The sequence below is a fragment of the Jatropha curcas genome, chromosome 3 (genome assembly GCF_041381405.1).
Source record: "Jatropha curcas cultivar XTBG-Jc1 chromosome 3, XTBG_Jcur_1.0, whole genome shotgun sequence".
Lineage (NCBI taxonomy): Eukaryota > Viridiplantae > Streptophyta > Magnoliopsida > Malpighiales > Euphorbiaceae > Jatropha > Jatropha curcas.
This window is the reverse complement of record NC_143153.1, coordinates 10,489,049-10,498,777: the sequence shown is the minus strand read 5'-3', so window position 1 is coordinate 10,498,777 and position 9,729 is coordinate 10,489,049. Positions and strand designations below refer to the sequence as shown.

Below are 9,729 nucleotides of genomic sequence, written 5' to 3'. Positions count from 1 at the left end.
GCTTAAGGTTAAAATACTTATTTGTTTAATTAGGATTAAATTATTTATCATTTAAAAGAAATACATAATAATTTTACTTAATTTTTTAATTTATTTATCTCCTAATTATTATTACCTCCGTTCCATAATACTTATCACATTTGAGAAAATAGTTTATTCTAAAATATTTTAACATATGTGGTTTCAAGAAGTAATAAATCTTTTTTCCATGTTTACCCTTTATATATGGCCAATAATTATTACTTCAATTTAATAATTTTCTTAGAGAATTAGTATTAAATTGGGAATAATATATTCAATTTAGTCAATAATTTATTGTAAGTTAGACAAATTTAATGATTTTCTTAAGAAACGTGAAATTTTAAATGTGATAAATATTATAGAACAAAGGTAGTAATTAATATTATGTTATTAATTGCGAAGTTGAAATTTTTTACAAGAGTTAAATAATTAATAGTATTACATTAATGATAATTGTTAATTGTGAATTAATTAAGGAGTCATTTTAACCCGATTCATTAATCTCTAACTCAATCCGGTGAAATTGAAGATTTAATGAGTTGGATTGGCAGAGTCACCTTAATAATGATTATTACGATAATATTAAGAAATTATATTTTAATAATGTTATTAAAATACATTCTTTATTATTATTGATAATAAATTTTTTTAAAGTATATAACATTTAACTATAATGAAAATTCTTTAAAAATTATATTAGAAATTCAATATGTCCTTTATTGCTGTAATAACAAATTCCTTAAAAATTGAGTACAGCCAACCAAATGATTTCTTAAACATAACAACTTAATTCTAATAATAATAATAATGATAGTACCTCCGCACCAAAAAGGTAGTCCATCTTTTTTTTTTATTTGTTTCAAAATATAGTCTATTTTCCTTTTTTGTATTCTGGTTAATCCATAAATTGTCTACTATACCTTTATTAAATTTTATCTTATTATCGATAACCTTCATTAATTCTTACTTATTATTCTAATATAATAATTACTCATGTGTTATTTAAGATGAGCATAATTGAAAAGTTATATCATAAAATTGTCTTTTAACCATATTTTTTAATCTGTGTGAAAATAAAAGGTGGAATATCTTTTTGGGTCGGAGGGAGTAATAATAATAATAATAATAATAATGATACTTCATCCGTTCTTTTTATATAGGAAAGTTTCCATTTTAGATGTCCTTTTTATATAAAAATTTCTCCTAATTTGATAATTTTGGGAATCATGTAAATGTGAAAATTTTACCCTTGTTTTAGTTTTTTTTGTGAAGCTTTTAGTGTAATAGATTTTCAAAATAGTGGCAAACAAAAGTATAGATGAGCATTTAATGTAAATAAATTTTGGAGAATGGATTTTTTATATCAATATCTATTGAAAAGAAAACTATGCTCGTATAAGTTATATGACTTCGTTGAATAGAAAAGGCCATAAAATTTTCAAGTCGACCAAATTGAAAATAATTCTTACTAACTTCACTGAATATTTAAGAAATTGTACAATACCTAAAGTATGTTTTCAATAATCAAAGACAATTGGAAGGTTAAATGAACAAAAACTTTCGTATTTTTACACAAATTTTCCAAATAAAGGACAAAAAATAAATTTCTCTCCACAACTCAAAGCATAAACTTTATTTCTACATCTTTTTGTATTCTCTTCATTCAAAGTATTTAAAATTTCATTGAAAATTGAATATAATTTAACACATGTATTGATATTAGAGGATGAATAAATGATATATTAAGATAAATTAGAAAAAAAATGGCAAAAAAATTAATTAAACTACTTTTTTTAATCTTTGTGAAAAATTAATTGTTTCTATATATTAAAAAAAAAAAAAAAAAAAAAACCGAAGGAAGTAATAAGCATCCTAACAGTCACAATAATTATACTCCCGCTGTGGAGGCAAAATACTTGTTTTCCTTAAATGTGGTAAATTTTGATTAAAGGCCGTTGATGTGGTATGTCTAAGTGCCAATGTATGTGTGTTAAGTTTCCGCTTTTGTTCTTTTTGTTTTTCTTTCTGCCCTTGTTACCCCTCAACTTAAACATCAAATTACATATACTACCCTCATCCATTACTTGTACGCAGTACACCTCAACTTCTATACCGTGGCCCACTTAAGTGATAAACAAAGTCCATACGTGTAACGGTTCGTTCCACACATCGGTCCTCTTAATTTTACCATCCTCTTGTTTTACATAATATTATGGGGATGGTCAAAATTTTGACATCTGTTTTAGTATATATATATATATATATATATATATATATATATATATATATATATATATATATATATATATATATTTGGTTTATGTCAGTGGTTTTATTAGGTGAGCGGGTGAGAATTTATAATTGAAATATTGAAAGTTCTTAAAAAAAAAAAAGAAGAAATATTTGAACGTTAAAATTTCTAGGCCTTCGAAGTGTATGTCAACGAAGTTTCAAAAATAATTTTAAGAAAATCGCAAACTCAATTCTAACACTTCGTCCTCTCTTTTTTTAATTCGATATTTTTTTTTTATTTCATTTGGATTAAAATTTTAAAAAATAAAAATAACATTAATTATTTTATTTTAATTTTAATTTTATTTAAGTATCTGCATTAAATTTTATTTAATGAATATTAATTAAAGGATAATTTAATTTTTTATCTTTACTTTTTTTCTAAAATTAAAATAGTTCAATCATTTTCTTAATTCTTATGAAAAAGTTAAAAATGCCAAATTTAACATAATGACTAGAGTAGAAATTTTAGTTTTTAATATCTGTTACCAAACTTAATGAGAAAAACTTAATAACACTCTTAATTTTTGTAATGGCCCATTAAAAACTTTAATTGAACATAAATTTTACATAATTTTTCAATTATTGGATGGATATTTAATAAATGTAATACTTTATACGTCTTTTGACATAAAAATGGTTAAATAATAGCCTTTACATTTTTTAATCATTATAAGTACAATTTTATAAACTGAATATAATTTTATAAGTCGAAAGATTTAACAGATATAATTTTATAAAGTTGCGGCTAAACATTTCTTATAAAATTCAAATACTAATATATGCATTTTGCCTATTAATATCATTAAAAGGGATACAGGTTTCTCAAAACTTTTATGGATAGAGTTTTTGAGGTTTTTGAAAGTAAGACAAGGTGAAAATTAAGTTGTTTGGTAAGATGATTTGAGAAAGGGGATTATAAGAGGAGAATTGAAGAGGTTTTCTTATGATTATTTGAAGGGTAGAAAATCCCGCAAAATCATCCATTTTCTCAACCCACTAAATTGAATGGTTAAAAAAAAAAATTAAGAACTTTACTTTATAAATAGAACAGTTAATAAACATAAATTAATGTTTCATTAAAAAAAAATTCTAACTAATCTATATGTAAAAAGTATATCTTCATAATCTTCAACATTATTAAACTTTCATTTGTTAACCTTATTTTGAAACATGAAAAATGCCATTTAACTTACCTTATTTTACTAAAAAGCTTCCATCACCCATCTAAACAAAGCCTTCAGTGAATCTTTGTGAATGCTGCAATGAAAAGGGATCCATGTGGAGAGAAAGGGAGACAAGAGTGTGAACCAGCATAAATCTGCTTTACCTTAAATAAAGATATAAAGAAGAGATGTGAAATGTTGCTGTTCAGGTAGTTAACCTCTAGATGATGTACCAGGAAAAAATTTGAAATCTAGACCAATAATTCTCAAATAAGAGACAAAATTGCCACTATTTATGATACTCACTTCAATTATTTTCCACCTTTAAGTCTAAATTATTAGAATAACCAAAACCAAAACTATTAACTATTTTCAAGAAAGGGAATTAAAGACGTGTGAATTTTAGCAGCAGAAGCCAGTAAAGCCTTGCTATTTAAGAAGGAAAGGTTCCAGCTACTTATATTGTTTTTCCAATTTTAAATAAAACAATAATATGATCAAACATGAATGCTTTAAAAAAGTAAAACAGATGGTTCTTTCTACATTATTTCCATATGCATTTCTCTTCTTTTTTAGTTTGCTGATCATACATTGCTTTGCCAGAGATACAATAACCAAGAATGGTCCTATCAGTGACAGCAAAGGCGAAACTCTTGTTTCTCCCGGAGAAAAATTCGAACTGGGTTTTTTTACTCCTAATGGAAGCACAGGAAGGAGATATGTTGGGATTTGGTACTACAAGTTAACTCCACTTACCGTTGTTTGGGTTGCAAATAGAGAAAGTCCAGTTTTAGATAATACTGGAGTTCTTTTCATTGCAGAAGATGACAACATTAAGGTTGTGGATGGAAAGGGAAGGTCTTACTGGTCAACGAATCTGGAAACAAATTCTTCTATGGAAAAGATATTAAAGCTAATGGATACTGGAAATCTTGCTTTCTGCGAAAAAGATGAAAGAATTGTCTGGCAAAGTTTTGAAAATCCAACTGATACATTTCTTCCAGGTATGAAAATGAAACAAGATATTGAATTGGTTTCCTGGAAAAGTTATGATGATCCAGCATCTGGGAACTTCACTTTTCAATTAGATCAACAAGGAAACCAGTTTGTTATATGGAAAAGATCGATTCGATTCTGGACAAGTGGAGGATTAGTTTCAGGTAAAGTTGGGAGTTCTAATGAGATGTCTTCTGCAATATCTTATTTCTTGTCAAATTTCACCTTAAATGTAGTTCAAAATGATTCTGTGCCTTATATCACATCGTCATTGTATGTTGATACGAGAATGGTCATGAGTTTCTCAGGCCAAATTCAGTACATGAAGTTGGATACTAATAAGATATGGACCTTGTTCTGGGCAGTACCAAGAACAAGATGCAGTCTTTACAATGCTTGTGGAAATTTTGGTAGCTGTAATAGTAATAATCAACCAGTTTGCAAGTGTTTGCCTGGATTTCAGCCTATTTCGCCTGAGTATTGGAATTCTGGAGACTATTCAGGAGGATGTATCAGAAAATCACCATTATGCGCTGGAACTGCTGCAAATGACTTGTTCTTCAACTTACAGATGATGAAAGTAGCAAACCCAGATTCTCAATTCAGGGCCAAAAATGAAATCGAGTGCAAGAATGAGTGCCTTAATAATTGTCAATGCCAGGCCTTTTCATATGAAGAACAGCAAGGAGAATCTGCTAGTGCTACTTGTTGGATTTGGTTGGAAGATCTTACTGATCTTCAAGAGGAGTATGATGGTGGCCATAAACTTAACGTGCGAATTTCAGCCTCCGATTTAGGTAAAGCCTTGTCCCCAACTGAATAAACTTAAGTTTTGAACTGATTTAATGGTTTAAGTCTTCAAAATTTTTACTTGTGCAGACTTAAGTTCAAGACATTGTGGGACTTGTGGCACAAATATGATTCCTTATCCTCTTAGCACAGGGCCTAATTGTGGAGATCCCAATTACTTTAATTTCTACTGCAACAATTCCACAGGGCAACTTAGTTTTCAATCACCAGGTGGAATCTACAGAGTCACCAGAATCAACCCAGAAACACGAAAATTTGTCATGCAAACCAAAGATGCAGATAGTTGCAAGGCCATAAAATCAAATGGGAAACTTTTACAGCTCAGTAACTTATCACCATTTCATGTGATTAAGTGGTGTAATGCTGATATGGGAAAGTATAGCTCTGCTGCATCATTTACAGGTGATGCTGAAGTAGAGATAAGTTGGGATCCTCCGCCAGAGCCAACTTGCTCTTCTGCTATAGACTGCAAAGATTGGCCTAATTCAAAATGCAGTACTACAGAATATGGAAAGAAAAAGTGTCTCTGTAATATGAGCTTTCAATGGGATGCCCTGAAATTGAACTGTACTAAAGGTAAGAATATTATAGTTGTAGTATGCATAACAAATTCATTTTCTGTATGCAAGTGAAAGAATTTATATATTCTTCTTCAATCTTGCAGAAGGTCATTACATTAAGCAAAGAAGTAACCATTACATAGGAAAGATTTCCTCTTCTTTGATCATTGCAGTAGCTTTCGCAAGTGTCATTGGTTTTGTTGTTCTCTCAAGCTCTATTATTTGTATATATTGGCAAAGAGGAAAGCTGGCTAGGTTACAAGGTAACTCTTAACTATACAATTGTTGTCAATTTTGTGACAGTAATAAACTTAAGGCCTAGAAATAGATTTAGAGGTTCTGCAATGGGACAAAATGCTATACTAAGTTATTTATGAATTCAGGAAACAGATTATCTCTGCAAAGACATCTAGGCCTTCACTTATATGGCAGTGAAAGACAAGTCCAGGGCATGATTGACTCGGATCGGTTCAACGAAGACGAGACAAAAGCAATAGATGTGCCATTTTTTAACTTGGAAAGAATATTAGCTGCTACAAACAAGTTCTCAAATGCAAACAAGCTAGGACAAGGTGGGTTTGGACCTGTTTACAAGGTAATAATATATATATATATATATATATATATATATATATATATATATATATATAAGATCATTCTTTTTCATTGTCTTCGAGGTCAGAAATCGATACATTTCATTTTTCAAATATTCTTCAATTAGGCTACATTTCCAGGAGGAGAAGAAATTGCTGTGAAAAGGCTTTCAAGCGGTTCTGGTCAAGGCTTAGAGGAATTTAAAAATGAAGTTGTTTTAATTGCTAAACTTCAGCATAGGAATCTTGTAAGGCTTTTAGGCTATTGTATTGAAGGAGATGAAAAGATGTTACTCTACGAATATATGCCTAACAAAAGCTTAGATTTCTTTATTTTTGGTTAGTTCTTTACACCTTTTTATTACATAGAAAGCAGCTCCAAACTCAATCTCAAACAGAGGATAGTGACTGATTTTATTATGTTCTTGAATGGAAATAAAAAACTTTGCAAGATCGAAAGCTTTCTAAGTCATTGGATTGGGGGATGCGATATAACATCATTGTGGGGATTGCTCGAGGGCTTCTTTACCTTCATCAGGATTCAAGGCTGAGGATCATTCACAGAGACTTGAAGACTAGTAACATTTTGTTAGATGAGGAGATGAACCCCAAAATTTCTGACTTTGGCCTGGCAAGGATTTTTGAAGGCAAAGAAACTGCTGCAAACACTAGCAGAGTTGTCGGAACTTAGTAAGTTCTATTTCACTTTTTGTATCATCCACGTTATGTTATAGTTTAATGAAATTAAGGATTTTTTTTGAACCATGTTATTTTTTACGATACACTTGGAAAAAAAGGATAAAATCAGAACTTGTTTTTTAAAGGAAGTCGGAACACTCTTTAAAGAATCATTAGTTTCATTAGTTTGGTACATAAGTGGAGCCATAAATCCAGTTTAGACAAGTAATTTCCGTGTATTTGAGTGTTAAGATTCTATAAAAATTTTATATTTTTTGTTATGCAGTGGGTACATAGCTCCTGAGTATGCCTTGGATGGTCTATTTTCATTCAAATCAGACGTGTTCAGCTTTGGGGTGGTGGTGCTTGAGATTATCAGTGGAAAACGGAACACTGGATTCTATCAATCTGAAAAATCTCTGAGTCTTCTTGGTTATGTGAGTTTGTTGACCTTTCAGAATTTGCACCTGTGCCTCTAGTTTGCTACTCTTAGTTTTAAGTGTTCAAAAGTTTTCCTCCGCACTGCTCGGTTTTTTTAATAAATAAGATCAAATCGGATCTGTAGTTGAGTCACAGTTAAATCAATCCGATTGATCAGTTCAGTTTTAAAAACATGGTTTAAAGAGAATGAGAGCCAATGAATTTTACACCCAATGTGAAGGGCATACAAACTCATATCTTTTTAGACCATATTTGATGGGGGTGACAACACTTGGGCAAAAATCGAAAAATTGAATTGGTTTGATTCAATTTTCAGTTTTCAATAGAGAGAATCAAATTTTTTCCAGTTCTCTTTTACTTTTATTACACCTAAAAATAAATCAAAATCAGTTTTATTCTGATTTTAGTAGTTAAAATCGAACCAAATTAAACTGGTTCAATTTAATTACACTATTCAATTTGATTTGATTTGATTTTCCTCTAAAAAATATTGAATCTATTCAGATGAGGGGTGTTTCACTTCAATTTGATTCAATATGACTTAGTTCATTGATTTTTCTTTTTTTTTTTTTTTTTTTTTTTTTTTGATACTAGATTTGTAATTTTATAAATTTTAAGAAACTTTCACAAATTTTGAAAATCCTCACTCCAAATGCATCCTTTATATAATTTTGAACTAAATGATCTTTCTTTTATAAATGACAGGCTTGGAATCTATGGAAAGATGAGAAAGCATTAGATTTCCTGGACCCAGTACTGAGGAAAACCTGGAATATAAATGAATTCTTGAAGTGCATGAACATTGGGCTTTTATGTGTACAAGAAGACCCTTTTGATCGTCCCACCATGTTAAATGTAGTGTTCATGCTTGGAAATGAAACAGCTACTCTTCCAACCCCTAAACAACCGGCTTTCATTGTTCGAAGATGTCCTTCCAGTAGCAGAGCTTCTTCATCTAGCAAGCCAGAGACCTGTTCTAATAATGGGTTAACAGTTACTTTAGAAGATGGCAGATAACACAGCTTCTAGTACAGGAAAATTGTCCACAGAGTTTCTCAAATATCCTAAAGGTTGAGAGACTTTTCTTATGAGGTTTCAAATTTGAATTTCCATCATTTTCAGTTTGATTTACACCTTTTGATTTCCCATTGGTGTACACTAATTATTTGTGGAATTATTTCAATGACAAGTACTGGCACCAATCTCCAGTCGCTAGTTCATTTCGTGATATCAAAGTGATAGAATCGGTATAAAAAATTATAACATATATCTATCTATCTACATCTTCTATATAAATATATAAAAATAGAGTCATGAAATTTAATTTGACATTCTCTTAAAATTTTAATGTAGGTTGAGGTGGTGTGAATTGAATTTTATAAATGTTATGATAATAGATGAGTGGAGGCTTTATAATTAAATATTTCAATATCCATTAATTATGATAATTGAATTTTTAGTTTATAATTTTAGAATTCCATGGATACTAAACTTTACCACTAAAGCTTTAAATACCACATAATTAGGATTTTCAGTTTATAATTTGAGAATTTAAAAGGTTGTGAACTTTAAATGGATATAAATTTATATTCATGTGCAAATTCGCTCAAGAAAAATTATAGGACAAGAATATTTAATGTTGATCTTTTCAAAGAAAAAAAATCCGAAAAGCATTATAATATTGTTGAAGAGCTTTTTCCAATATACCACAATTATTACAGTTCAGCAACTAATAATACTGTATCCAATTTTTCTTTTCTTGCTTCATCTTTTTGTAGATAGTTTTATTGAATCTTTTGATCTTTTTTAATATTTAACTACTATAATAAGGGCGTAAGTAATTTTGAATGATGTTTAATTATTTGTGGACATTCCTCACTTCCTTCACAAGACTCATATTTGGATATTTTAATTTATTTACTAACTGTGGTTCTAGATATCATATATTTTCCTGAAATTAATTAAGAATTGCTCTAACACATTCATATAATTTATGTGTTTTAAATGTTTTTAGACTTGTCATTTATAAGATGTGATTATGTAAACACTTTACAAGAATTTTCTGAAAAAATTTCCATATAAGATAATAAAAAAAAAAAATACAAATTTGCATAAACCGGCATTCACGGGTACATGATTAATTTAAGTAATAATAAAGCTAAATAATAGAGG

At 29.3% G+C, this 9,729-nt stretch overlaps 1 protein-coding gene across 4 annotated transcripts; it reads left to right on the top strand.

The window, feature by feature from the left end:
* Positions 1 to 3,792: 3,792 nt before the first annotated feature.
* On the top strand, positions 3,793 to 8,792 carry LOC105639524 (G-type lectin S-receptor-like Serine/Threonine-kinase). 4 transcript variants are annotated; one of them, XM_020681496.3, is made up of 10 exons: positions 3,793 to 3,925; positions 4,083 to 4,211; positions 4,301 to 5,272; positions 5,355 to 5,861; positions 5,950 to 6,108; positions 6,229 to 6,440; positions 6,567 to 6,777; positions 6,891 to 7,128; positions 7,403 to 7,553; positions 8,263 to 8,792. In XM_020681496.3, exons 2-10 carry the CDS (start codon positions 4,100 to 4,102, stop codon positions 8,572 to 8,574), a joined length of 2,874 nt encoding a protein of 957 aa, XP_020537155.1. In that variant the 5' UTR covers positions 3,793 to 3,925; positions 4,083 to 4,099; the 3' UTR covers positions 8,575 to 8,792. The 4 variants fall into 4 exon arrangements, with proteins under 4 accessions (XP_020537155.1, XP_020537154.1, XP_020537153.1 ...); XM_020681495.3 differs by having other exon boundaries at positions 3,842 to 4,639; positions 4,841 to 5,272; XM_020681494.3 differs by having other exon boundaries at positions 3,842 to 4,639; positions 4,784 to 5,272.
* The last annotated feature ends 937 nt before the right edge of the window (positions 8,793 to 9,729 follow it).

What these genes read in the sequence shown, in the direction of transcription:
- LOC105639524 (XM_020681493.3), top strand. Translation starts at nt 3,973, where the DNA reads ATGATCAAACATGAATGCTTTAAAAAAGTAAAACAGATGGTTCTTTCT. An exon ending in AAAGCTGGCTAGGTTACAAG is followed by an intron (nt 6,109 to 6,228) that starts GTAACTCTTAAC and finishes TTATGAATTCAG; the next exon opens with GAAACAGATTATCTCTGCAA. An exon ending in TGCAAACAAGCTAGGACAAG is followed by an intron (nt 6,418 to 6,579) that starts GTGGGTTTGGAC and finishes CTACATTTCCAG; the next exon opens with GAGGAGAAGAAATTGCTGTG.